The 27,931-nt window shown below is 52.4% G+C and overlaps 3 protein-coding genes across 10 annotated transcripts; all 3 read left to right on the plus strand.

Moving 5' to 3' along the window:
• Nucleotides 1–1,755: 1,755 nt before the first annotated feature.
• Nucleotides 1,756–6,067, plus strand: INCA1 (inhibitor of CDK, cyclin A1 interacting protein 1). The gene is made up of 6 exons (XM_045824695.1): nt 1,756–1,783; nt 3,696–3,858; nt 4,095–4,134; nt 4,449–4,600; nt 5,059–5,224; nt 5,921–6,067. Exons 1-6 carry the CDS (start codon nt 1,756–1,758, stop codon nt 6,065–6,067), a joined length of 696 nt encoding a protein of 231 aa, XP_045680651.1.
• A 628-nt stretch (nt 6,068–6,695) lies between these two features.
• Nucleotides 6,696–22,976, plus strand: CAMTA2 (calmodulin binding transcription activator 2). 8 transcript variants are annotated; one of them, XM_045824141.1, is made up of 23 exons: nt 6,696–6,804; nt 8,127–8,220; nt 8,397–8,500; nt 9,637–9,704; nt 9,787–9,922; nt 10,496–10,582; nt 10,838–10,991; nt 11,319–11,453; nt 12,007–12,950; nt 13,604–13,730; nt 15,039–15,173; nt 17,133–17,248; nt 17,890–18,074; nt 18,391–18,469; nt 18,640–18,862; nt 19,098–19,399; nt 20,378–20,574; nt 20,821–21,004; nt 21,214–21,285; nt 21,391–21,411; nt 21,579–21,748; nt 21,934–22,008; nt 22,103–22,976. In XM_045824141.1, exons 2-23 carry the CDS (start codon nt 8,190–8,192, stop codon nt 22,164–22,166), a joined length of 3,609 nt encoding a protein of 1,202 aa, XP_045680097.1. In that variant the 5' UTR covers nt 6,696–6,804; nt 8,127–8,189; the 3' UTR covers nt 22,167–22,976. The 8 variants fall into 8 exon arrangements, with proteins under 8 accessions (XP_045680097.1, XP_045680102.1, XP_045680103.1 ...); XM_045824146.1 differs by having other exon boundaries at nt 18,703–18,862; XM_045824143.1 differs by having other exon boundaries at nt 6,697–6,804; nt 10,511–10,582.
• A 102-nt stretch (nt 22,977–23,078) lies between these two features.
• SPAG7 (sperm associated antigen 7) lies at nt 23,079–27,439 on the plus strand. Its single transcript, XM_045824326.1, has 7 exons — nt 23,079–23,297; nt 25,822–25,889; nt 26,152–26,240; nt 26,379–26,463; nt 26,565–26,654; nt 26,754–26,910; nt 27,025–27,439. The coding sequence occupies exons 1-7, from the start codon at nt 23,213–23,215 to the stop codon at nt 27,132–27,134; spliced, it is 684 nt and encodes a 227-aa protein (XP_045680282.1). The 5' UTR covers nt 23,079–23,212; the 3' UTR covers nt 27,135–27,439.
• Nucleotides 27,440–27,931: the final 492 nt, after the last annotated feature.

Genomic DNA, 27,931 nt, shown 5'->3' on the forward strand with positions numbered 1-27,931 from the left:
GCCCTGCCCCGCCCAAGAGGAGGCTCAGCGCAGGCCCCGCCTTCAGGCGCGCGGTGCCGGTCGGCTCCTCCCTCGATCCAGTCACCTCCTCGCTTCACTTCCCCGCCGGGCCTAGCGTTCTAGAATTCGCGGCGCGGCTCCCTCAGGTGCTGTGGCCAAGTGCGGTCAGCGGCGGCACAGCCATCCCGGCGCTCTGTCCCTGCCTGGCCCTCAAGTTGGGTAGGGCAGGGCGCGGCCGCCGCCGCAGGCCCAGGCCACTCCTCCCGACCCGGCCTGACCCCCATAGGGTCCAGACTGTCCCTCAGGCCACCTTCCCTCTTCAGACTCCTAGCTTTGTCCTCAGGCTTGGCTGCTCCCCGAGGCCTGGCTACGCGCCCAGTCTATCTGTCAAGGGTCCTCTTACCCCTCTCAGGAGAAGGCGCACACTCAGGCCTGGCCCTTCCCTCCAGACAACACTACCGCCCCCCACCCCCACAACCCTTAGCCCAGACTGAACCCTCATCTGCCTTGTCAGACACACTTTGCCCTCCAAACCCTTGACTACCTTCTGGGGTCAACTGTTGAGTACTTGGTCTAGCTTCCTTAAGCTCCATTCTTTCTCTTAGATTTTGGTCTCCCATTTAGACCCAACTACAGGAGATCTGAGTGTCCTTCAGCAGCCAACTGCCCCCGAGTTCAGCTTAGCCCCTCTACCCCGGGACATCCCATTATAGACCCCTCCTGCCTTTTCAGCACAACCTCTGCCCTAAGTACTCCTCTCTCTCTCTCTTTTTTCAACCTCACCTGTTTGCCCAACTCCTCCTTAGTTGCCCTTGGAAAAAGTTATCAATTGGCCTTTTCTGTTATTTATGCTTCCTGCAGGCACTCTCCCAACTAGCATTCTTAACTGCTTTTTCTGCTCACCCCAACTGGTTCTCAGTATATTTGGCTGCCCCTAATTCTGGCTCTGTGCAACTGACTTTGCTCACCTTCTTTACCTATAGACACTCCCACTAGCCCCTTCCTTCCCTGTCACCAATCTGCCACTCTGTCCACACATAACTTTCATTAACCCCACATACCTGATTTTATTTTACCAACCCTCAATTCTGTAACCACCCCCAGCCACTAATTCTATACCACAACCCACAAATACCTGTCCTATCTAGTTTCCACCTGTCATCTTTTTTCATTTCATCATCTCATATTGCCAAGTAAGTCACTTAACTGCCATTTGTAAATTTCATTTCCTCTGTACATTTGGCTTCAGGAACTTTATTTTCCCCTTTATCTTTTACCACATTCACATTTCCTGGGCTCTCCATCTTTAACCTGTATATTCTTCAGCTAATAGAAATATGCCACCCTGGCCAGTGTGGCTCAGTGGATTGAGCAATGGCCTCCAAACTGAAAGGTTGCCAGTTCAATCCCCAGTCAGGGCATGTGCCTGGGTTGCGGGCAGGTCCCTAGTTGGGGGTGTGCAACAAATCCATGTTTCTCCCCCTCTCTTTCTCCCTCCCTTCTCCTCTCTCCAAAAAAAAAATAATAAAGTTTTTAATTAAAGAAGAAGAAAAATGTCCAGCACTAGAAATACCTTTTAAGCTCTTGCCTTTTTTAGGGCCCATATATATTCCTTCCAATCTCTAGATATGTTACTGGTCTCATCCCTACAGCCATTACATGAATGAATGATTCAGTTTTCATTATCCTCCCAAGCACCAATGAAGAGACTGAGTCCAACCACCCAGCCCAGTCAAGTCAAGCAGGTATGCGAAGATGGAGACAACCTTATCCCCTTTGCCAAGTGAGTCATCCCCACCTAGTGGGGAGAATGGGGATGGGATGGAGAAAAGATTGCATGCTTGGGTTCTTTCCTAAAAAACAGTCGGAAGTAAGGAACAAGAACTCAATGCCTGGGCTGAGGAGATTGATGACTCATTAATTCAGTCAACAAATAGTTTTTGAACACTACATTGTTCTAGGCACTGTATTAGGCACCAGAGTTCAGCAAGTAGAAAGACAGGGTCCTGCTCAAAGAGCTTACATCCTAGAAGGAGGACACAGAATATGGAAATAAATATAATTTCAACTAGTGATAGGTACCATGAAAAAAAAAAACCAGGAGTGTAGGGAACCAGGGAAACCAGGGAAAATAGAATGTCATGGAGACATAAGTTTAGATAAAGTGATTGTGGAAGACTTCTGGAGAGGTGAATTTGAATTGAGATCTGAAAAAGGAGAAGGGGCCAATCTGATAAGAACCACGGGGAGAAGAAGGAATAGTAGTTTTTTAAAAAACCCAAGAAAGAAACAAGCTTGGTATCTTCTAAAACCAGGAAGCAGTCCAGTATAACTGAAACTTAGGGGTCAAGGGAAATATGGAGAGTGAAGTCAGACAGTTAGATAGAGGACCTAATAGGCCATTGAAAAAGTTTGGATTTTATTCTAAGGACAGAATAAATCTTGGATTTTATTCTGTCTAAGGACAGTGGAAATCAATGGAAGTTTTTAAGCAAGGGAATGACATTAGCAGACTTTTTTTTTCTCCAACTTTTTTATTATGGAAAATTTCAAACAAATACAGAAATAGAGAAAGTAATAATCATGAACCCACTGTACCTTTTTCAGTCAGCTTCAATAATTGTCATTATATGGATAATTTTTTCATCTGTACACCTATCCAGCCTCCTACTACTCAGCTTTTTTAGAAGCAAATCTCAAACTGTAATGCAATTCACATGATCATTTTAGAAAGAGTACTGACACTGCTTTGTGAAGAATAGTTTGGAGGGGATTTAGATGGAAGCAGGGAGAGAAGGAGGAGGCCATTGTAATAGTCCAGGCAGGGGAAGATGAGCTGGAATATGGGGGTGGGAGTGGAAATGATGAGTAGTCAAATTCAGGTATATTTTTAGGTGTAGAACTGTCAGGACTTGCTGATAGACTGGATATGGGAGGTGAGGGAAAATGAGGCATACCAGGTTTTTGGCTCTAGCAACTGGGCATTTGGGCTGCCTTTCAGTGAGATGGGGAAGGGTAGAGAGGAGATAATGAGTGGGCAGTTGGACCTGCAAGTCAGAGTCCGGGAGAGGAGCCAGGGCTGGGAATATAGATTTGGGAGTCATCAGCACATTGGTGGTATTTAAAGTTATGGAGTGAAAAATAAAGTCATGGGCCTGGCTGAGATCTCTTAAGGAGAGATGGAGATGGAGAAGATAAAGGGCTGAGCCCTAAGTCCTGGGACACTCCTAGAGAGCAGGAGAGCCATCATCATTCAGTTTGTGGGCTTTGGAAGTGATGAGCCCTGTTCTCAAACAGCTCTGCACATCCCTCAGTGTGTACAAGGCTATTAGTCTTTCTGAGATAGGGGAAACAAAACAGGAGTAAACAGAGGTTCTCCTCTCCTGGATCCTTGCATTAACCAAAAGGAACCTTTTGTGTGTCATCACCTGAGTAGCTGGGGCCTTCCTCTTTAACAGCCCTGCTTGCTAAATATGATGTTTTCTGGTTGTGGGGTGTAGAAACTTGAGATTCGCTGAGATCGGAGGCTCAAACAGTTGCTAATCTCTACCCTCATCCCAGGTCCAATATCCTTTCAAATCAGAGGCTTTACCACTTTCCTCAGCTAAAATGGATAGAAGACATGGCCTGAAAGAGCCTGGGCAGCTGTATGGCCTCATGGAAAGACAGGGCCTCTGGATCTCTGGGGTGAGTAGATGCTGTGAGGAAACAGCCAGACCCTAGCCTACCTTCTTCTCACCCCAGGTATTCCAGGGTGGTCAGCCGACCTCCACCTGCCAGCTTACCTTCCCAGAGCCTCAGGCTGATGACCCAGAGTTACAGAGACATCTTCTGGGACAGCCTTAGTCAAAGGCCCAGGTGGGTAGAAATGGAGAAAATGGGGACTAACTGGAGGTGGGAGGGTGAAGCTATACAATTTTAAACAACCACAAGGCTTTAGAACAATATGCACTACTCTGAGGATAACTGCCCCACTGGCTGATGGGCATTGTAGCTCCTAATGCTTCATAGACAGGAGGTTGGGAGAGGTCATTAGAGAAACAACATGGATGGGGTGCCCTCTCTGCACTTAACCCCCTTTTTGTGCTTTACAGCCCCACCTGGATGGAAGAACAGTACATCCCACCCCTGCTGGTATGACAGACTTTCTGCCCTTCAACCCTTCTCAGTTAAAATTGTACCCACTGCCATCCTATCCCCAGCTCTCCTTATTACCCCTTCCATCTACTGTCCCCCAACGAGAGCACTGAACAGGCCCTCCTTCCTATGAACCAATCAGTGTGTCTTCCAGATCGCAGCTGTTTTTGTGATCCAGGCTTCCCAAAACCCCTGACTCCCTGTTTCAATCCAAGCTCCCTTGAGAATCCCAGTGCCATCTACCTCTTTTTCCCCATTCCCTGGCACAGAGAGCTACTGGTTGTTCCCAGCCTGGCATGTACCCCCTTGAGGGCCTCCCACCTCTGGAGATGCTTTGCAGAAGAAAGAGGAGGCAGCCATATTTGACAGGAATGCAGCAGGGACCTGGGGGCATCCCAGCCCGAGTAAGGGCTGTCACTTACCACCTAGAGGATCTAAAGAGGCGACAGAGAATCATCAATGAGTAAGGAGAGACATCTGGGCTCTGGGAGCCAAGCAAGGGTTGGAGGCAGAATGATTTGAACTAAGGAAGGGGTGGAGAGTTTTGAAGGAATTGGAGGGAGGTTGGAAATAAATCATGGACTTGGTGGGTGTTGGAGCAGAACTTCCATAATGGGGAAGGAAGGAGCTGAGGGATGGAGGTGAGCCACACGAGCTGGAAGAAGTGGCAACTGGATCACTGAAGACAGGAAAGCACTCCATAGAACTGGAGGATAGTGGGGAGCTAGAGGTCACCTCTGAGTCCTTGAACTAAACATAGTTCAGTCTGAGGGGAGCAGAAAGTTAGGAGTGGAGAGTTGGAAGTCAAATGACAATGCCCCTGGGTCCCAGCAGGAAGTATTTTAGGGCAGAAAGGTGAAGAATGGAGGGACAGGAAGCCTGGCCTACAAGCACCTCTTCCTAAGCCTAAAATCTCCACAGACTAAAGAAGGCCCAGTGGGGCAGCTCTGGGGCTGCATCTGAGCCCCTGCTGTCTGGCGAAGTGGGCTGTAGATTCCCCAGCACCACTGAACACCCTGATCTGGAAGAGGAGAGGGCAACCTATCCACAGGAAGAAGATCACTTTCTCCCTCCTGGCAGGGCCCAGGTATGGCTAGAGAGGAATTTGGTGGTGTGATGGAGGGTAATGGAATGCCTGGTTGTGTTGTGACCATTCAAGGCTGGGCAAATTCATGGTATTCGTGCAGGTGGAAGAATATTCACAGCCCTTGGGATGTCTGGCATGCCTTTATTCACAGGTGGGTGAGCCATGCACGCTGCAAGTCTCCCTGCGTGTCACATGTCATGGCCGTTGCTCCTCGGCATGTCTCCCATCATGGCACCCAGCAGGGAATCTCTACCTATTTAAATAACAGAGGTGAACAAAGCCAGCCAGATGCCAGAAATTATATAACATAGCAATTCTGCACATGTGAGCCCACTTCATGTTATGGGAACAGTTTATCGGGCCCAGTCTCAAGGCTATGAGAACACTGGTTATCAGGCCCCTCCAAGGCTATGGGAACACAGCTTCCCTTAGCTACCCAGACACCTGGGTAAGGAAGCCAGACTGCCTCCACTTACCTTACACTGGTCTTGCATGGAGAGACAGCGGAAGCCAAGAGCCAAGTTGAATTGCTGGATTTGAGGGGAACAATAAAGTAGTGGGGAATCAGAGGCTCGAACAGTAGGCCCTGAATTAGAGGGAGGAATCAGGGGGGTGTCTGGGTTTGGGCATTAGGAAATCTGGTGAGAGACATACTTTTTTTATTCTTTCTTTTTTCAATTTCTCTCATCTTTACAGCTGCTTTGGTCCCCCTGGAATCCCCTGGTCCAGGAAGGATCTTGTCTCTCCAGGCAGTTGAGCTCTCTACCCCACTACAGCACTGTCACAGACAGTAAGAACCCCCTTTACTGTCCCTGGGGAATGGAGTTGCAGCCTGAGGAGTAAGAAGAAACCGTCCGTGGTCATCCAACTTGCTTGCGCTGCCTCAAAGACCCAAGCCTCCGTCTCGCCGCTGGACTTCACCCCCTAAGGAAGGCGTCAGGGCACTTCCCCTTCCTTAGCCTCCCCCAGCTTCCTCTCCCATCTTCTGCACTAGGCACTAACAGGCCTCCCATCTCAACCCACCCCTCTCAAGGAGCTCCCAGGTCCTGTTGCCGTCCAGGCCTGGCTCCCTGGCAGTGTTCTTTTCTCTGTTCTATCATTAAAAATCAAACAAGTTGAGTCCAGAGTTATCTTTCTCTCTGGAAGCAGTGATGGGAGAGGCTAATGGGGAGGACCCGGCTAGAGTGAAGTCGGGCTAGGTCCCCAAAATTCGAGGAGTCCTGTCCACCAGTCCAGCGATCCTCGCCCAGTACGGGATGGCCGCTGGCGCCCCACTCTGCCGGCTCGAATATCATGCCAGTTGGCCACGCTTCCGCATCTGGGACCCCGGAACCCAGGCCCTCTATACTGCTGCCCACCCCCACCCCCCCGGGGTTTGCTGGCAGCCGGTCCCTCCACCAGTGCCCCACCTGGACTCTCCCCTTGTGCAGCACCCAGGTTCCGTTCCCGACCCCCTTCCCCTTAATTGGGAGGCCCCGCCCCGTGCGCAGTGACGTTGGACGCCGCTGTCAGCCGGCGCTGGGGGGGTTCGGTGTAGGGTAGAATGGCCGCTGCTGCCGTCACCTGCGGGACCCCGGGAGGTAAGAGCCAGAACCTTTTGCCCGCCTCTCCGCCTCCGCGCCAGGGGGCGCAACTCTACCGGCCCAGGCGTGGTGCTCAGCGCGGGAGACCACTGCTCCTCCTCCGGTTCGCCCCCACGGCCCGCTTCCGTCCTCCTCCCCCGCGCCAGGGGGCGCCGCTCCGTGTAGGGCCCCACCGCGGACCTGCCGTAATGGGACTGCTTGGGGGACCCCCGTGCCCCCGCTGCCCGTCGCCCCTCGCCCTCGCGCGCACTCTGCTCCACAGTTTCTCCAGAACATCCCTCTCTGCGGGCGGGAGGCAAGAGCCTCCTACCTCCGATCTTCTCCCAGGACCACCGCCCCACCTTGGGGGAGCGCCCCGGTCGGTTCCGCACCCTTGCAGGCGGCCTAGCCCAGACTGCGCACCTGCGCCCGGTGGCGGAGCCCATACACCAACCCAGGCAGCCGAGCTTGCAGGGGCCTCCCCGCCCCCCACCCCCCACGTCATCCTCGGACACCTGGCGAAGCCCGCGCTGAGAGCCTCCTCCAGCTTCCATCTGTTCCCCCAGGAGGGTGGGGGTTCGGGCTGGAGCCAGAGTGGTAGATGGTGTAGGGTATAGGCCTGGAGGCCATGGGAGAAGGAGGCGTTTGGGAAGGGTGGGGAGAAAGGTGGGTAAGGGGTGGAGAGGGCTATCAGCCTCTGCGTTGTCCTGAGGGTGGAAGCTGGATCCTGGGTGTCTAGCCTCGATTGTACTAGGCCTTGACCAGCCTGTACCAGAGAGAGAGGGGTCAGGATCGGTTACAGATCTCTCTTTCCTCTTGGAAAAATCAAATAGAGAAGGGACTCAGGGTGTGTCTTCTAAGGCCTAGCTCTCCAATCGGACTTAGATCTCCTGCCCAACCCCCAACGCCCAGCATCCAGCCTCTCCTTTGCCAAACTAGTCTCCGAGGACCGGATGCCCTGAGTCCCAGTCCCCAGGACCTGATGGACCGGATGCCCTAAGTCCCAGTCCCCAGGACCTGACGCCCCTGAAGCCCCAGCCTCCTCAAGGGCCCACGCTGTAGGACGCCAGCCCTGCCAGCCTCACCCCTCCCCCACCTCGCTCTTCCTGATTACACTGATCTGTCCTGTCTCCCCACTCATGTTGGTTCGTGGCACCATGTCTGAGTTCTTCCTCTCCCCCATTCCTTGGCTCTACTCTCACGTCAGAGCTGATCCCATTCCTCTTCCTCATCTTTTCCAGATATCACTACCCAGTTCTGTACTCCCTCTCCCACCTCATTCTCCTCATTCTGGCTAAGTGTTGGGGGTTTCTGCCATGACCTGTTCTGTCTTTTCCCAGCACAGACTCCCCCTCCTCCCGGCCCCTCAGGCCCGGGGTGACCTTGCCTCTGGAACCCTCACCATGAGTACCAAGGACACCACCGAGGTTGCTGGTGAGTTCACAATCCAGGTTCCCATTTTGGGCACAACCTTTCTTTCTCCCTGCCCCGTAGTGACTGTAATTCTTGGATTCCCTGCTCTCCTTGTCATTTGAATTTCCCCCAGTGCTCTGGTTCAGCCCTTTACCCCTGGGCTAGCATGCTAAGCCCTTCCTTCTAATTCTCTCTAGAGAACAGCCACCACCTGAAGATCTTTCTCCCCAAGAAGCTGTTGGAGTGTCTTCCTCGCTGTCCGCTGCTGCCTCCAGAGCGGCTACGGTGGAATACAAATGAGGTTTACTAGGGAGCATGGGGGATTAGGGCCCAGCAAGGTCTGGTGAGCTAGAGGAGGATGAGTTGGGGGGTGGTCTTCAGGTGTCTGTCCAGATTCCCAAGTGCAGAGTATTGTTCTGGGTTCTGTGGGGATCACAGGAAAGGTATAAAGACCTGCATCTTGTAGGAGCTCACTTATTGACCTATTCACCTGAGTAAAAATAATGGTTACCACCTTTACCTTATTTCTTACAAACTGGGTACTGTGCTAAGCACTTGACCTATATTATATCATTTCATTCTCTAACAATGCTATAGAGCAAGCATTTTTATCCCCGTGGTATAGGTGGGTTTATCTAACTCACTCCAGAGCTCCTGCTTTTAAACACCACTGACGTGGGCTCCTTCTGGAGGGCACAGTCCTATGTTATGCACCTTTGGTACTCCCCACACCCAGTGCTTTGTGTGTACTTGGTGAATGATCATTATTTATTTGATTAGAAGACAGCTGTCAGTGAAACGGTATGTGTGTGGTATTATTGTAAATACAGGAAGGGCTGGGGAGGCATCAGGGCTCCTGGAGATCTGGGAAGGGATTTAGTCTGTAGGATGGCTAGGATTTCCAGACTCAAAGAGGTGTGTACACGGCACTTGGGGCTTGTAGGGCACATTGAGGAGGTGACTGCTCAGAGCAAGTTCAGGGAAAAATCGATGGACCAGTCTGGCAGGAATGGTAGCTGCAATATGTATAAATAGTGTGAATGATGGTTTGATCCCTGGTCAGGGAGGACCTCGGAGTCAGGCTCAGGAATCTGGAATTCCCAGCAGTGTCAAACCATTGAAGTTTTCTGAGTCAGGAAGTGGCACAAAAATGGAATTTGGAGAGAGTAAAATAATATGCAGTATGAACAAAGAACGATGAAGAGTTTAGACTTGACCCCAAGATAAAAGCCCCAGTTGGAAGGGAGGAAAGAAGAGGTTAGACTCTTGTTGGCTGGGTTTCTTAGGAGAGCAGTGGGCCTTGCTGGGTCCAGATACCTGGCAGCGTCCTCCACTAGCTGCCAGAACTCAGCAGAGACTGAGACTGAGGAGGTGACCAAGAGGCCAGGCTGACAGGATATGAAGGGGATACCCACCCACGTACCTCTTCTCCTACAGGAGATTGCATCCTACTTGATCACCTTTGAGAAGCATGATGAGTGGCTATCCTGTGCTCCAAAGACAAGGTGAGAAAGTCTGTGAAGGTAGGGAGTGGCAGGAGTCCTGGGTCCTGTTCACAGAACTCAAGGCCAGAGCTTCCCTCTTCAGGCCTCAGAATGGCTCCATTATCCTCTACAACCGCAAGAAAGTGAAATACCGGAAAGATGGTTACCTCTGGAAGAAGCGGAAGGATGGGAAGACCACCCGAGAGGACCACATGAAGCTGAAGGTCCAGGGCATGGAGGTAAGTGAGGCATCCAACTCATTTGCCCTGGCCCATCCTTCTCCATCCTTAGCTGGGTTCCACCCCTGCCAGGGCTTGGTGCCATTGTTCCCCTCACCACCCTCCCTTCTCACTCACTCTGTATCAGCTGGCTGATAGCTTAGCCCACCCTCCACATCCCATTTCCCTCCATGTCCCATCTCTCTGGGCTCTAGGCCATGCCTCCTCTGGAGGACATCGGTGCCCAGTCCCCTCACCTCTCTTGCATTTCCCTCAGGGGACCAAGTACTAAACCTCTAAGCATAGGTTCCTTTTCCCCAGATCATTGTCCCTCATGTCAGATGTGCTCTTGTCCTGCCTCCATTTTCTAGATAGGCCCATATCTCACATGTGGTCCCCCTTGTAAGGCCCTGGTCCCACTGTTCCCTGGTCCTGCCCCTCATCTATGACTTGGGGTGCTAGGATTTTAAAGGTATGGGGAGTTGGTGGGGGTGGGTAAGGATTGAAGAGGAACTGGTGGAAAGATTGGGATTCCTGCAAAGGGACTGAACAGAGGAAGAGTTGGGGAGCAGACTAGCCCTCCCCCCACCCCAGCCTGTCTCCTGGCAGTGTCTCTATGGCTGCTACGTTCACTCTTCCATCGTCCCCACATTCCATCGGCGCTGCTACTGGCTGCTCCAGGTAAGGATGGAAGAGCTCAGGGGGCTACACTCTTCGTGGCTCTTTGAGGGAGATGGGGTCTGAAATGATGCAGTGGAAAGATGACTAGGTTCTGAGTGGGAAAAGGAGCCTGGGGAGATGGGGGGTGGGGATAGAGAGAGCCAGAAATTGGGGAGGAGTTGGGGGGATGTCCAGGAAGAAAGTGAAGACTAGGGAGCTGAGCCCCTGGATCTCAGGACCCCATGGTGCTCTGTGTGTGTACCCTTGTGCCCTCAGAACCCTGACATCGTCCTTGTGCACTACCTGAATGTCCCTGCCCTGGAAGATTGTGGAAAGGGCTGCAGCCCCATCTTTTGTTCCATCAGCAGTGACCGTCGAGAGTGGCTGAAGTGGTCCCGGGAGGAGCTGCTGGGACAGCTGAAACCCATGTGTAAGGCAGCAGGGCTAGGAGAGTGCTCCAAGGGGAGAGTGGACACAGGGGCCTCCCAAAGGCACCAGGAGCCTTTGGGGTGACCGTTTCCCTTCAAGCCAAGAGGGTGCTTTCCTGAGGGGGTGCTAGGCTTCCTGGTGAGTTCTTAGGTGTTGGAATATGGAGAAGGGACAGCTGTGAACTACGAATGCAAGCAGTTTTGAAGCTGCTGGCCTCTTTGCACCTGGCCAGAAGTCTCGGAACATCTCAGGTGCTTGGAGAAGCCATCAGGGCACTCTGAGGACATTTGTGGGGCTCCCATAGCACTTCCCCCCAACTCTCCTCTAGTTCACGGCATCAAGTGGAGCTGTGGGAACAGGACAGAGGAGTTCTCTGTAGAGCAGCTGGTGCAGCAGATCCTGGACACTCACCCGACCAAGCCTGCACCCCGAACCCATGCCTGTCTTTGCAGTGGGGGCCTTGGTTAGTAACCCCCCTAATCTTGGTGCTCTTTTCCTATCTAGTCACACTGCACTTACTCAAGCCAGGGGGATATCTGTCTTGCTGGGATTTGTATGCTGATTTGCATGTCCCAGAAAGCTGGGCCAGCTGAACAGAAGCCTTCCTATCTGGGTGCACACTGGCCCCAGCTCCTTTTACTTGAGTCTTGGCAGCCCAGGCTCTTTATCTTTCTCCTACCCTTAGCAATTCCTTCCACCCCAGCACTACCACTTAGACCCAGCCTTAGTATTGATACCCACTTGGTTCTGTCCTTTTGTCTTTCTTTTTTATATACCTTTACCTTTTTTTCTCAGCTCTTTCTCCAAGCCCTCAGTCCTCCCCTGCCATGCTCCTCCAGTCCTGTTTAATTTGGGGGAGGATAGGTATTTCTGCCGCCCCCCAGTGGCTATAATCAGGATTACACCTTGTATTCACTAGATAGCAGTGCCCCAGGAAATACAAGGCTTCCAGTAAGGGAAGGCTGGACACAGATGTGTCATATCCCTTCTCTCCTCCCCACCTCTTTCTATTCCAGGTTCCGGAAGCCTTACCCACAAATGCAGCAGCACAAAACACCGCATCATCTCTCCTAAAGTGGAGCCCCGAGCTTTAACCTTGACCTCTATCCCCCATCCCCATCCCTCTGAGCCCCCTCCACTGATAGCCCCACTTCCCCCAGAGCTCCCCAAAGCACATACCTCCCCATCTTCTTCCTCCTCCTCATCCTCCTCTTCCTCAGGTTTTGCAGAACCCCTAGAGATCAGACCTAGCCCTCCTACCTCTCGAGGGAGTTCATCGAGAGGAGGCACCGCAATCCTCCTTCTGACAGGCCTGGAGCAGCGTACTGGGGGCTTGACACCCACCAGGCACTTGGCTCCTCAGGCTGACCCTCACCCTTCCATGAGCTTGGCTGTGGTTGTAGGCTCTGAGCCCTCTGTTCCACCAGCTCCTCCCAGCCCTGCCTTTGACCCTGACCGTTTTCTCAACAGCCCCCAGAGGGGCCAGACATACGGAGGTGGGCAGGGGGTAAGCCCAGACTTCCCAGAGGCAGAGGCTGCCCATACCCCCTGTCCTGCCCTAGAGCCTGCTGCTGCCCTGGAGCCCCAGGCGGCTGCTCGGGGTTCCCCTCCACAGTCAGTAGCCAGGGGGAAAAGAGGGAACTGCTTCTTCATTCAGGATGATGACAGTGGGGAGGAGCTCAAGGCCCAGGGGCCTGCCCCACCTGTACCTTCACCCCCTCCTTCACCCCCACCTTCACCTGCCCCTTTGGAGCCATCGGGCAGGGTAGGAAGAGGGGAGGCCTTGTTTGGAGGAGCTGGTGGGACCAGTGAGCTGGAGCCCTTCAGTCTTTCATCATTCCCAGACCTTATGGGAGAACTCATGAGTGACGAAGCTCCGAGCATCCCTGCCCCAACCCCCCAGCTCTCTCCTGCTCTCAGCACCATCACAGACTTCTCCCCAGAGTGGTCCTACCCAGAGGTGAGTCTCCTCACCCCTCTGTTCCTCTTGCCCCGTGGTCTGTGGCCTAGTTACCATGGCTGCTTAGTTCTCCTCCCAACCTCTATTTTTCCAGAGCGTACCTCCTTTCCTGTTCCCATAGTCCTTCCAACTCACCCTTCCCCCTTCCTTCCTCTTCCACATGGTTGTTTGAGTCCCCCAGGTGCCCAGGGGACTTAATTCCCTTGGTGACTTTCACGGGGAGGGAATGGGGCAACTCTACACAGAAGAAAAAACACAGCTGGGATATGATTGCAGACTTTGGGATGCTAAAAGACTGTCTTCATCATTAGAGAAGTTCTGCTTTATGCTGCCCTAGAGAGGGAAAGGAGGAACTACAGTTGGGGCCCTAAGAAAAGGACTTCCTCCTGATGACAGCTATCTGCAGATGAGTTCACAGCCTTGGGTGAGGCTAGCAGATTTAGGTGCAGGGCAGGGATGCTGGGGAGGAGGGACCGACTAGCTGACCTTACCTGAGAGGGTCCTGTCCAATCCCTGTACCACCGCACTCCAGTACAGGACCTGCCGCATAGTTGCTACTCTCTCAGGGTCTGAATGAATGAATGAATGAATGAATGAATGAATGAATACCAAACAGAGCTCTGGTCACATGGCCCTCTAACTTCTGTCTGTAGGGTGGGGTCAAGGTGCTCATCACAGGTCCTTGGACGGAGGCCTCTGAGCATTACTCCTGTGTCTTTGATCACATCGCAGTGCCAGCATCACTTGTCCAGCCTGGTGTCTTACGCTGCTACTGTCCTGGTATGGGGATTGGGAACGGTGGGGGAAGGGACTAACGTGGGCATTTAGGAAGCACTGGGAACAAAGTTGTTGAGTTGTTCCTGAGAGCACAAAGACCTCATCCAGTCTTGAGGCTGAGTCCCACAGTCCCCCAGCAGGCAGATGAGCCTGGGCCTAGTGTCAGAAAGTCCAGGTTCTGGTCCAAGAAATCTACCCCTTACTTGACTAGTGACCTTAGATACATCTGCTCCTTTCTTAAGTCCTGGGCCTCCACTCCTGTAAGGTCAGGCATTCAACTCAAGTGGTCTCTAATGTCCATTCAGGCCTCTGGCTTCAAGTCAGAGTCCTTGACTCTTGGGAGAATGAGAAGGGAGAGATTTTGTTCCTCTCTAGCCAGTCTTGGGACTGAAGGACATTGGTTCTAGACCTGTGCTGTCTAATATGGTAGCTGTTAGCCACATGTGCCTGTTGAAATTAAAGTTAGACTTAAAATTCAGGTCCTCGGTCACACCAGCCACACTTTGATTGCTCAGTAGTTACTGCAGCTAGTGCTACCCTATTGAAGAGTGTAGGCAAACATTTCCACCCATCAATGAGAAAAGCCTTGTTGGACAGCACTGGTCTAGATGTCATTGCCAAGTCTTGTCTCAGCCCCTTTGCCACCAGCCTTGTCCCTTACCCTGCACTCAATAGTCATCCGTGCTGTGGGACCCCCAAGGACCACCAGGGTGACAGGCTGGCAGCTTTGTTGTCAGTGAGTGTGCTCTCCCCCAGCTTAGCAGCACTGTTCAGTGGTGCATGGATGGAAAGGGATGAGACAAGAGAAGCTGGCATTTGGAAAGAAGAGTCCTCACCCACTAGTCTGGGGACCAGGGCCTAGTGGTTTCATTCTCAAGGCTATAGATATTGAGACCCTTGGACATAACTCTCACTAGACACCATTGGTGAGCAGCTAGCTCTCCTTTCTCCCATCTTAGTAACAAGGTCATGACCTCTGTTGCTGGGAAACCACAGGTTTTATCTCCCATCAGGTTGTTTATAAGTATAGGTGTTTCTGGACCCTCCGCTTTCAGGCCTTGGTGCTGAATAACAAACATCCTTAACTGCAGGGTCTAGAGTCCAAGGGGTCTCTGGCCCACAGCAGATGTTAAGTTCTCAAATGAATGGAATTCCTTCCCAGCTCATGCCAAGGCCATCGAAGCCAGGGCCCTTTTGGCCCACAGCAGGGAAGTTGGGAAGCTCAATATGAAATGACCCTCTCTGGCCCTAACACGGGGCCAGAGAAGGAGCTGGGGAAAGAGCTCTTCTCACTGATCCTGCCCTCCCCAGCCCATGAAGTAGGGCTGGTGTCTTTGCAGGTGGCCGGGCGGGAGGGGCCCCTTTCTGCTTCTGTGCTCTTTGAGTATCGAGCCCGCCGATTCCTGTCACTGCCTAGTACTCAGCTTGACTGGTTGTCACTCGATGGTAAGTACCTAGCCCTCCAACCCCAAGTGTTGGGCCCCACAACCTCTAAGCATGACAGACTCCTGCACCCCTTAGCACTCAGGTGGCCACCACCTAGCCCACCTTTACCAGCCTTCCCTCACTCCTGCTTCACTGGTCATTTCTAAATGCAGCAGCAAACTTCTCCTACCTTCTCTTCCCTGTAAATCTTGGAACCATCTTTGTCCCAGCTCTTCCCTGTCCTCTTCATTACAAAGGATGGGATTTAGGCAAGCAAGGCCAAGAGGGAGAGTAGGGACAGAGTCTAGAGCAATACATTTGGAATGTGCATATGGTATGTATGTATATGGTATGTATGTATTGTACATGCATATACATATATATACACACACATGTATTTCAATTGTTTTACTATTTTCCCCTCTATAAAGATAGGGACTCATTATAGGAAATTTATAAATTACAGAAAAACACAAACTACAAAGTAGAAAATGAAAACTGCCTACAGGACTATTCAGTAAATTTCTACTACTGTAGTATCATGGTGTACTTTCTCATACAAACATACAGCCTTATTCAGACACACAGAGATGCATGCACACGTGTGTGTGTGTATTTATTTAAGTGTAGAACTGTGTCTGTTCTTTTTACTGGTTATCCTCCTGTGGCTTTGAGAATTGCTTCTCTCTGCTCCTGCTTCTTTCTCAAGGTTTGCGCTTCTCTGTCTTCTCCTCTGGGTGTCTCTGTTGTTGCCTCTTAGTTTCTCAGTTCTGCAGCCGCCCTGTTGAGTGTGTCTCCCTCCATCCCTGCTTCTTTCCATGGCTTGTGGCTCAGCTAGCCCTTGGCCTGCCTCGCCCTCAGAGCCTCCTGCCCCTTCACAAAGCGGGTGGGTTGCCCTGCAGCTGACCTTGCAGTCCTGCCAGGTCTCCCAGGCCTGTTCTGTCTGTCCTGCTGTGACTGCTTTTCACCTTACTTGTCCCTGCCTAATCTGTGTCATACCGTCTCTCCTGTGGGTTGCCTCCCTCACTCTTCTTTCATTCCTCCTTGGACCAGGGTCTTACCTTGTCCCTCTTCTCTTCCTTACTGCTTGTTTGGTACAGTTCCCAGCTTTCCTTTGTCCTGTCCTCTCTTCCCCTTGTTTACCCTCTCAGCTCTTTCTCCTCTCTGTCATACCTGAGTTTCTGCCCATCATTCCCCACCTTCCTCCCCACCATCACTTCGGGACTTTCGTCCCCTTCTGCCTAGCATCTCAGAAACATCCTTGACCTCCACCCTGTTTCTCTGTACTTGTTTTTCCATGCTCTGATCCCCTCCCACCTCGCCTCCTTGTCCTTGTGTGATCTCAAGAGGGGACAGATATAGCTTGGGATGTGTGTGTGTGCATGTGTATTTGTGCGTGGGGTGGGGAGAGGAGGAGGAATGGACATGGCTATCCATCTCTGTCATGTTCCCTCCCCACCATCCTCTTTGTGGACAGCTGTGGGGGGCCAGGAGGATGGGGCGGTGCTTTTCAAATCACAGTCCCTGAGCTCTTTTGAGCAGCAGTTAACAGAGAGCAGGGACCCTGGAGTCCTTCAGTCCCAGCATGGGGGACAAAGGTAGTGTCTGGGGCAATTAGAACTGATAGAACAGTTCGCTTAGGAGGAGGCTGGGGGAATGCATGTGTGTGTGTGATCTGGGGCAGTTTGGGGCTGGATGCTATGTGGGGTTTCCTAGTGTCTCTGTGTCCTGAAGGACACAATTGTGGTTCTGGATTCTGGTCCTAGGTTGGTGAGTAGTGTTAAGAGCCCTAGCTTAAGGATTGAGTCCCGGTGGGCTGTATTTCAAAGGTGGGTGGGTAAAGGGGCTATTGTTTGTGGGAAGAGAAAAGAATATGATTCTGTGACTTCACCTCTGAGATCCCAGGATAGATCCAGTTCTGGTGTCCCGGGCATCACCCAGATCCTGCCCTCTAAGGCTCCCATCCCCATTCCCCCTCAGACAACCAGTTCCGGATGTCCATACTAGAGCGACTAGAGCAGATGGAGAAGCGGATGGCAGAGATTGCAGCAGCTGGGCAGGTACCCTGCCAGGGTCCTAATGTGCCTCCAATTCAGGTACTTCCATGAGGGAGGTCTACAGTGAACAGGGGCGGGGGTCTTCCTAAAGAAAGTGGCTCTAGTGTGTGATTTCTCACTCTCCTGTCCCCAACCTCCTCAGCCAGCCCTCCTCCCTAATCCCTGATGTCACCCTGCTCCCACCCCCGCCCTGTGGCAAGAGTGGCTATTCTGGGCACCCTCTTGGCATGACAGGCTTCAGACTATTTCTGGTCTGAAGAAGGGTGGAGGTGAAGGAGAGGGTGGGGGAGGGGGCCAGGAGGTTTGGGGCTCAGTGCTCTGTGGGTTCTGAGTCTCTGAAGGAAGAAGACTGGAAGAGAACTCTGCGTTCTGAAGAGGAGAAGCTATCTGGGGATATATGGCACTGATCTGAGCCACATGAAGGCATAACATGGGCTAGGGTGTGTGAGGTCTGGCTGCCAGGGGTCTGGAGAAAGTTGGCTGTGGGAGTGGGGGTCACCCAGGAACTTGAACTGGGAGAAATGATGGGCCATGAGAGGTCTGGGTGGGGGGAACCTGGAGTGAGAGGTGTGGGAGGGGGCAGAATTAGAAGCTGAGATGACAGGTACGGGATGGCCAAGGCCATCCGAAGCTGGAGGACCAGATGCTCAGCTCTCTGCATCAGGGTGTGTGTACTGCAGGATGAAGGCCAGGGGCCGGGGTTCGAGGCACGGGTGGTGGTCTTGGTAGAGAGCATGATCCCACGCTCCACCTGGAGGGGTCCTGAACGTCTGGCCCACGGAAGCCCCTTCCGGGGCATGAGCCTCCTGCACCTGGCTGCTGCCCAGGGCTACGCCCGCCTCATCGAGACCCTGAGCCAGTGGCGGTGAGCAGGGGCAGCAGGGAGGGGGCTGGGCAGCCACTGGGACAGAAGTACTAGGGGACTGAGGGGGACTAGAGCCCTTCCAAGAGGGAGTTGGGGTCATTGGGAAGGAAGAGGGGCTGGAAGATTTGTAGTGGGGGGAACTGTAGTATCCTGAGTTACAACACTGACTCTTGGCCTCCTTACATTTATTCACCTCTGACTGCCTCATCCCACTGACTGTAGTGCTTCCAGACAGCTTGTTTCCCTGTCCCTTCAGTTCCGATGCTCCCACTTTTTCCCTGACTTGGCTTTAATGTTCCTTTCCCAAACCCTCCAGAAGTGTGGAGACTGGAAGCTTGGACTTAGAACAAGAGGTTGACCCGCTCAACGTGGATCATTTCTCTTGCACCCCCCTGGTGAGGATGCTGGATTCCTGAGTGAATGTGGGCCAACGGGAAATGGGTGCTTCAAAGGGAGTGGGGAGGGCAAGGGACTGACGATGTAGCCACCCGGAGAAAGGGCCTCAGGCCTCACCTCCTCCTCTGTCCCCCTATTCCTCCTGTCCTTTCCCTGCCCCTCTCCTTAGATGTGGGCTTGTGCCCTAGGACACCTGGAAGCTGCTGTGCTCCTTTTCCGTTGGAACCGACAGGCGCTGAGCATTCCTGACTCGCTGGGCCGTCTCCCCCTGTCTGTGGCTCATTCCCGGGGTCATGTGCGCCTTGCCCGCTGCCTAGAGGAGCTGCAGAGACAGGAAGCTTCAGCTGAGCCCCCACTTGCCCAGTCGCCCCCCTCCTCCAGCCCAGACACTGGTGAGGGTTGCCCCTAATCTTTTTAAGAGGGGGATGTGAGTGGAAGGATAGGCCAGGGGGGAAACTGAAGATTGGGAGACAGGAAGTGTGAGAGGAGGAGGAGGGAACCGAAGAGGAGGCTGGGATGGGAAGATAATACTAGCAAGGACTGAGAGACTGAGAGCAGAGATGGGGCAGGTCGGTGACTCAAGGGATGGCAGATGGCTCCTGCTGCCCTCATCCTCTTCTCTTACAGGTCTGAGCAGTGTCTCCTCGCCCTCGGAGCTGTCGGATGGCACTTTCTCTGTCACTTCAGCCTATTCAAGTGCCCCAGATGGGAGTCCTCCCCCAGCCTCTCTGCCAGCCTCTGAGATTATTATGGAGATGGTCCCAGGCCAACTCTCCGCTGGTGCCCCGGAGGCCCCCCTATTCCTCATGGACTATGAAGCCACCAACCCCAAAGGGCCCCCACCCTCACCACCTCCTCTCCCACCAGCTCCGGATGCTGGGGCTGCTCCAGAGGAAGTTTACAGCCCACCGGCTGTGGATGTAATCCCGGTACCACTTATGTTGATGGAATTATGAGGACTAGAAAGAGTGGGGTGCAGGGGTGGGGTGAGGCCAACTAGTCCATGAAATAGAGTCTTACATTAGTTTGGGAAGAAGGGGTCATTTACCCTCATTTTTGGACAAACAAGATAATCCTTTGTTCAGCTCCTATCAGAGCTTGACTCAAAAATCATGAGGCATCAGAGGTTAAGAATTCTGGGGAATATCTTCAATTAGAGCTGGACTGTAGGGGTTACCTGTTAATCCGTGAAGAGACAAGCTTCTTAGGGAACCAGAGTGATAGAGAGAAGTTGGGAGGATTGTGGAAAAGAGAGGTTGGCAAGATGGAGGTATCTGGCAATGACCTTTGGTGAGGAGACTTACACATGGTAAAAGCTAAAAAAAGTCTGGTTGAATAAGTAAATGAGAGAGTAAAAGTGTATCAGCAAGAGCCTGAGGACAGATCTGCTTTATGGAAGTGAACAGATTAATTGGGTAGCATTGTAAGTACAAAACACTTAAGAGACCTCCACAAGGTAGGCTGTTACATGTGGTAAGCAGGAAGTGCTGCAGGCCGCAGGGTTGAAGCCATAGGGTGTCATGTGGTCAGTAAGCTGAAGGCCAAGCCTGTGGGCAGGATGTGCTGGTCGGCGTGCATGGCCAGGACTGGGCAGGACAGTGGGCAGTCAGCCTGGAAAGCTAAATCCTTCATTTGCTCAGCTCTTGGACCTCCATTTGGAGTATGTCCTTCCTATCCTGTGTTCTCCACAATGTCTCAACACAGGTGGAAGCCCAATAAGTATAAATGAGTGAATCCAGAACAGTGGCCAATAAAGACAGGGTTAGAAAAGACAGCAATCCCTGAGGCCTCATCTGGTGGTGAGAGGAAGAACAAGATAGGAAGTGGACTGAGGCTACAGCTTGATGTCAGGGCAGGAACATCTGGCAGTTGGGACCCCTCAAGGCTCACCCAACTTCTCCATCCAGGTGGACATGATCTCACTGGCCAAGCAGATCATCGAAGCCACACCAGAGCGGATTAAACGAGAGGGCTTTGTGGGACTGCCTGAGGCTGGAGCTCCAATGCGGGAGCGGACAGGGGCCCTGGGGCTCAGCGAGACCATGTCCTGGCTGGCCAGCTACCTGGAGAATGTGGACCATTTCCCCAGCTCTGCCCCTCCCAGGTGACCAGCTTAGGACAAAGCCTCCAGATTCTTCAAGGGAAGATGGGAAGGGGGAAGACATCTTCCCCATAGCCAAAGTTCCATTCTGGCAGACGCTGGGGGCCTTTAAGGGTATTGGAACTGGCTGATGAGCTCTGAAATCACACTCTACAGGCTCTGTTGCTGGGGGTCTCCCTTTACAGCAACCCCTAGGCAGGAGTAAAGGACTTCACATACCCTGTGACTTGCCTTCTCCCTACCCTACAGCGAACTGCCTTTGGAGCGCGGTCGCCTGGCTGTCCCTTCAGCACCTTCTTGGGCAGAGTTTCTCTCAGCATCTGCCAGTGGCAAGATGGAGAGTGATTTTGCCTTGCTCACATTATCGGATCATGAGCAGCGGGAACTGTATGAGGCAGCCCGAGTCATCCAGACGGCCTTCCGAAAGTACAAGGTCAGGAGCCCGGGATATCTCAGGGCATGAATTACATAATCTTGAGTCAGGGGACACTGTGGGTTCCTAGGACTTTGGGAGGGAGACCAGTCATCCAGAGAGGCCTCAGATGAGGTAAAGGGCCAGGGGACCTCAGGCAAGTTGGAAGAACAGATCATGTGTCTATTAGGTGGATGCTTAGGTGCTAAGACTTCCTTCTTTCCCCTTAGGGCCGGTGGCTGAAGGAGCAACAGGAGGTAGCAGCAGCTGTTATCCAGCGCTGTTACCGAAAGTACAAGCAGGTGAGACCCTTCTCTCTCCCACCAACCCACACCTACAACCACCCATTCCAGTCCAGAGCATCCAGAATGCTGCTGGAACCCTGACTCCCCTTCTCTCTCCACAAGCTGACCTGGATTGCACTTAAGGTATTAGGCATGAGATCTGGGTGTGAGGCTGTCTGTGATGATTCAAGCCTTTCCATGAGCATGTGGATTAGAGAAAGAGACCTGCATCAGCTGAACTTGGGATGACCCTCATGGGTTTGGGTTTCTGTCCCTGCATTTCAGTCTGTCTCTCCTCCTCACCCCTACAGTTTGCACTCTACAAGAAGATGACCCAGGCGGCCATCCTGATTCAGAGCAAGTTCCGAAGCTACTATGAGCAGAAGCGGTTTCAGCAGAGTCGCCGAGCAGCTGTGCTCATCCAGCAGCACTACCGCTCCTACCGCAGAAGGCCCACCGGCAGCCTGCCTGCCCGAAACAAGTATGGGTCCAGCCCTCCAGCCCTCTGTGCCTGCCCACTGCATCTATGACCATTGCCCATGAAACCCCAACACCCAGGTCATCATCCTGCCCCCTGCCCTTCCTTGCTAGGGTCCCTAAGGGGCTAAGGAAAAGGGACCCTTGAGTGTCTGTAAAGGCTCATGTTTTTTTTTTTGTTTTTACCAGAAGCTCCTTTCTCACCAAGAAGCAGGACCAGGCAGCCCGGAAAATCATGAGATTCCTGCGGCGCTGCCGACACAGGTATTCATTCTTCTGCTGATTTTGCTCTGCCATCTCCATCACTCTACCTCCCTGGATCTGCTGGTCTCCTCTGACTTCTTCCATGTCTCTGCAGGATGAGGGAACTGAAGCAGAACCAGGAGCTGGAAGGGCTTCCCCAACCTGGACTGGCCACCTGACCTCTCCCCACCCTGGAAGCCGTTTCTTGCAGACTTAAGGGAGAGAGAGGGCTCTCTGGGGGAGGAAGAGCCCCCTGTCGGCAGCTTTCTCCGTCACTTTGGAGTTCCCTAGGTCTCTTACCCACTGGCCCCTCCAAAGTGTTCAACTCCCTCCACCACTCTCCAGCTCCTCCTCTTCTCTCCAGGTCACGACCTCTCTCTTTTGGTCCCTGGCTTCACAAGACCCATACCCCACATACCTGCATATTCAGCTGTGACCTCCGGAGCCCTGCCTGCCCCTTCTCCACAGCTCCCTCCCTGCCTGCACCCGCCTCACCCCTTTCCTGACTTGCCTTATTTATTTGTTCCAGGCATCTCTGAATGTATCAGCCTGGCCACACCTCTGCCTTCGCTGCGCCCTCGCCCCTCTTGTTTCAGGGTTGAATGTGCCCCTACCCAACTCCGCATGTTTGCGTCTGTTTCCTCCCTTTCTGGCCCTATCTTCCCCCCTCCTCCACTACCCCCTCTCTGTGTCACTCTGACTCTTGGACACCAACCTTGGGGCCAAATGGGAGAGGGGGGCGCTGTATATAGGAACGCTTTGTGGAGTCCCGCCCTATGCCCCAATGGGAGGGGGCTTGTAAATATGTAACATACAGAGTATAATTAAGAAGAATCTATTTAAGACGTCGCGGGGAGGGCTGCACGGCCGCGCTTGTGGTTCCCGGGTGCTCCCGGGTGCGTCTGGGGCCTCCTGCGGCCCCACGAACACTTTCTACTTGTGCATGGGCTTGGTTTCTACAAATTGCCATTAAACATCGCTGCACCAGACAGCCTCCAACTTCTGTCTCCGGTGGGGCGGGGCGGGGCGGGGCGGGGCGGGGCGGGGGCGGGCCCGGGCAGGGCGGGGGCTGGGCATCAGTTGGCAGAAGGCTGCCATGCGCACCGGGGTCAGATTGGCGCCGGGCGGACCCGTAAGAAATTTTCGACCTCCGACGTGTTTCCGGCCTTAAAGGCATTTCGCCCTTCCCTTTAAGACGCACCGCCCCCTCTCTGTCACTCCCAAGATGGCGGACCTACTGGGCTCCATCCTGAGCTCCATGGAAAAGCCACCCAGCCTCGGTGACCAGGAGAGTCGGCGCAAGGCCCGAGGTGAGGATCCTAAATTAACATCTGCTTTTCTTCACCGAGTTTTCAGGATCGCACTCTTCCTTCTTTAGACGGTGCTGCCTCTTCAACCTTGAAAGACCCCTCACAGGCCCCTTCAGAGACCCCCCAGTCCCTACAAGGACTGCCGGCCTACCCGCCTGCTGTTGGTAGCAGACGGTGATTGGCTACGCAAGCCTAGCGCCAGCTTCCTGCCTCTTTTCCTATTCTGGCCTCCCAGACCTTGTTTTCCATTCGCTGGTAGGTCCGCCTGTCCGCTGGTGGCGTGCTCTGATTGGTAGGCTGCTTCTGGCCCCACCCAACCCTTTGGTGTTCGTTGGCCCGCCTTTAGGTTGCAGGAGGGTGTGTTTGGCCACTCAGCCCCTCCTATCTGTCCGGAGTGTCCCATGACCCATTCCCATCCTGATTGGGCCCAGAACACGCCCATCCGCAATCCTTTTACCTCTATTAGCTATCTTAACTTAAAGGTCTACCTATTAAGAACTATCCTCCAGCCCAGCCACCTCCAGCACCTCCAATTGGTTGCTGAGTTCTTTTGATGCCCTTATACCCCTCCTACTTGATTTAACCCAGTCATTTCTGCCTGTTTCCAATTCTTTCATGTGTAGCCTCACATTCCTAATTCCTCAGGCGGGTCGAGGTGTTGTTTGGAGAGATGAGAATGCCTCTGCCCGGGTCCAGTTGGCTATAGGCTCCCCGCCTGTGTTCTCTGAGTAATTTTCCTGCAGGCAGGCGCGCTCAGGAGTTCGGGTTGCTAGGGTAGGGCGCGGCTGGCCTGAAGGTGCAGGCTTCCCCTGAGTTGCTCTTGCTGTGACGGGTGAATGCGTCTGACAGAATGACTGCCTTGGGGAGGACCCCAGCCCCCAACCCTGCGGGCCTTAAGACCATGGACAGACCCCATCCCAGACACCTGCTCCAGGGTGCACCCGCCTGAGGGGAACCAGGGCAGGCTGGATACCTTAAAAGCCTCTCATTAAGTGCTACTTAATACCAAAATACCATTATTTACTGAACGGTTGCTACAGGCCAGGGGTACTCTCAGGAGCCCAGTCTGCAGCATTGATGAAATGGCGCTTTGATGAAATAATCACACAGCAGAAGTTTAATAACCAACTTGTTAAGTGCTCTGAAGGAAAAATAATTGTTAGGAGAGTGGCTACCTATAAGTCCTTAACTTAGTCTGCAGTGAGCTGAAATCTGAAGAATAGATAATTCAGTTAAGAGACGGGGAGCAAGCAAAGTATAGCAGGCAGAGATGTGTATTTGAAAGCTCTGAAGAAGGAGGGCACATAATTGGAACTGGCAACCGTAATTGTTTCATGCTCACCATGACTGTCAAGGTGGGAATCACCAATGGCAGTTGACAGATTAGCAAGCTCAAGTTCAGAGTTTAGTCATTTCTAAGTGGCAGAGTTTTAAACCCAGGTGTGAGTTTTAAAGCCTACCTTCTTAACTATATTCTTGTGCCACCTCTTCAGATACAGAGAGAAGATTCATGAACCAGTTAGCAAACACTTAGTGAACACGATGGGATACACCAATGGTCAGAGCCCTTCCTGTCAAAGAGATGAGAGCTCCTAAGCTGTTGGGCTCTGGGGCCACAGAGAATAACTGGATAGGAGATGAAGAGGGTCCCTGCCTTTTAAGAGCTTATAGTGTGGTAGGAGAGACAAACATTAAATTACATTTGTTCTCAGCACATGCAATAATGGATGTCTGAATGTGTGTGTGCCCCAGAGGAAGAAGTGAGTAACTCTGACTCATGGTGGATTTCAAAGTTTGCAAAAGGAGGAAAAGCATTTCAAGCAGAAGGAACAACATGTGCAAAAACATAGAGTGATGAGAAAAATAGGAAGAGGTCAGTGCAACTGAAGGTATTCAGATCCTGTGGAAGAAATGGGCCTTAAGGATATAAAGTATTGGAAATGGCAGAAGAGAGGAGTGGGGACATTAAGATGCAAGGGTGGGAAGTTCCTCTACAGCTTACTTTGAACACCTACACTCACAAAGGAGAAGGGTGTCAAACTAGCCCTTTCAGCTTCATCCTGTCTGTAGAAGTGAGAAGTAGTGGGGGCCAGGGGTTTACAAAATATAGGAAGTTAGATAATTTCCCCTTTTTTATGTAGACAATGAGATGATAAGCTCTTTAAGGCCAGGGCTTAGTCCTTCACTCCGTAGGTATCTTATAGTTTGTATATTGTGGGTATTAAATAAGTGTTTGTTAATTGGTTTCCCCAGTGAGGTTGGGAAATGAGACTAAGCATGATTCTAATCTTTGTTACTCCCACTAAACTGAGCTCCGAAGGGCAAAGCTATGTCTTAATGATCTTGGTGCTCCAGGGCCTAGCACAGCTCCAGGTTTAAACATCGATAAATGCTTGGTGAATAAATAGTAACCCTACCTTCCCAGCCTGTGGACACCAGTGGACACCAGACCTCCTTTGAAGCCTTACAAACTCCCCACTCATGCTTCTGCCCCTGGCCTCATGCTGCCATTTCTCACCCCCAGAGCAGGCTGCCCGCCTGAAGAAACTACAGGAGCAAGAGAAACAGCAGAAAGTGGAGTTTCGTAAAAGGGTGAGAACAACTGGAGAGATCAAAGGCAGCCTCAGGAAGGACATCCAATAAGTTAGAATTAGAACTCAGTTTTGTTGTTGTTTTTTTGTGTTTTTTGTTGTTGTTTTGTTTTGCAAATGTCTCAAGAGAGATGAAGCTGGCAAGGCAATGGCATGGAGGCTGGGATAGGTGTGGGGAGGCGAAGGCCTGTTGGCCCAGCTGGGTAAAGGGATATTGGGCAGAGCCATCATCTCATATCTTCTTCCCATTTCCCTCTCCCAAGATGGAGAAAGAGGTGTCAGATTTCATCCAAGACAGTGGGCAGATCAAGAAAAAGTTTCAGCCGATGAACAAGATAGAGAGGAGCATATTGTGAGTGTCTGGGGCTTGGGGAGGCAGGAAAAGGGTGGCTAGGGTGGCATGAAAGGCCCAGCAAGGAAATTCACAAGAGGAGCGTTCAAGGCCTCCTTATGGCTCTACAAAGTCTTTCACCTCTGTCTCCTTTCCCAGACACGATGTGGTGGAAGTGGCTGGCCTGACATCCTTCTCCTTTGGGGAAGATGATGAATGTCGCTATGTTATGATCTTCAAAAAGGTGAAAGGCCTGAGTCCCCCACTCTCTCCTGTAACCCCTGGGGGAGAGAAGTGAGATGAAACGTTTATGGAACCTTGGCCCCATCATCCCTTCTTCCCCAGGAGTTTGCACCCTCAGATGAAGAGCTGGACTCCTATCGTCGTGGAGAGGAGTGGGACCCCCAGAAGGCTGAGGAGAAACGGAAGCTGAAAGTAAGTTATTACTGGCAGTCCCTAGAGCCTTGCAGCCCACCACCTGGGAGGGTTTGGGGTCAGGCCACTTAGCACAAGTGCCCACCTTTGCACCCCTAGGAGCTGGCCCAGCGGCAGGAGGAGGAGGAAGCCCAGCAGGGACCTGTGGTGGTGAGCCCCACCAGCGACTACAAGGACAAGTACAGCCATCTCATCGGCAAGGGGGCAGCCAAGGATGCTGCCCATATGCTAAAGGCCAACAAGACCTATGGCTGTGGTGAGGCCACAGAAGGGGCTGTGCAGGACAGGGGAGAGGAGCACTAGATGGGCCGGGGAGGGAGGGATAAGGCACAGGGATCCCAGGTCCTCCCCACCTTCCCTCTGCCCCCAGTGCCCGTGGCCAACAAGAGGGACACACGCTCCATTGAAGAGGCCATGAATGAGATCCGAGCCAAGAAGCGTCTGCGGCAGAGTGGGGAAGAGTTGCCACCTACCTCCTAGGCACCCCAGCTCCCTGAGGGCAGGGCAAGGGGCAGAGAGGGACAAGGCTGCTGCTATTAGAACCCGTTCTGGAGCCCCACCTCTGAACCACCTCCTAACAGCCATCACTTACTTAGGCTGGAGGAAGCAGGTGTTTGATTTGTTACTGTTAGAGCTTGGATATGTATGTGGTGTGTGTATGTGTGTGCGCAAGAGAGTGAATGCACAGGTGGGTATTTAATCTGTATTATTCTCTGTTCTCCTTTGAATTTTCTTCCCCATGGGGATGAGGTTACTTTACATTCAATAAACACTGTTTGACCCAATGTCCTGGTTTGTTTGAGCAGAGAAAGAGGTGGGTCTTGGAGAAGAGGAGAAGCGATGTCAGCTTGAGCAGTATAAAATTGTTGTCTGTGTAGGCCAAAGATAGCCAAATATTGGCACTTTCATGAGTGATAGTATTTTCAAAGCACAGTGGCTAAAGCCAAATGGCCTAGTTTTGGATCCTGGCTCTGTGAGTTACTAACTTGGTTACTTTGTGTGGAGTATTTGACTTTCTTGTGCCTCAGTTTCCTTACCCATAAAATAGGAATAATGATGATAACTGATAAGACTTTCCCAAATTACACAGGTCACTATATGTGAAATATTAGGAGCAGTTCCAGATCTTCAATCTTTCACTGTCATCTTCACAAAGCACTTGACTTCGACAGTGCTGCACACTCTGCAGACTGTGTACTTCGACTTACTAGCAGGTCTGACCCAGCTTTTCCCTCATGGTGATGTCAGACCCTCCATCCCCCCTTCTCCTGTTCTGG

Source organism: Phyllostomus hastatus, unplaced genomic scaffold (assembly GCF_019186645.2).
Source record: "Phyllostomus hastatus isolate PE091 unplaced genomic scaffold, TTU_PhHast_1.1 phas_scaffold_55, whole genome shotgun sequence".
In the NCBI taxonomy this organism is placed as follows: domain Eukaryota; kingdom Metazoa; phylum Chordata; class Mammalia; order Chiroptera; family Phyllostomidae; genus Phyllostomus; species Phyllostomus hastatus.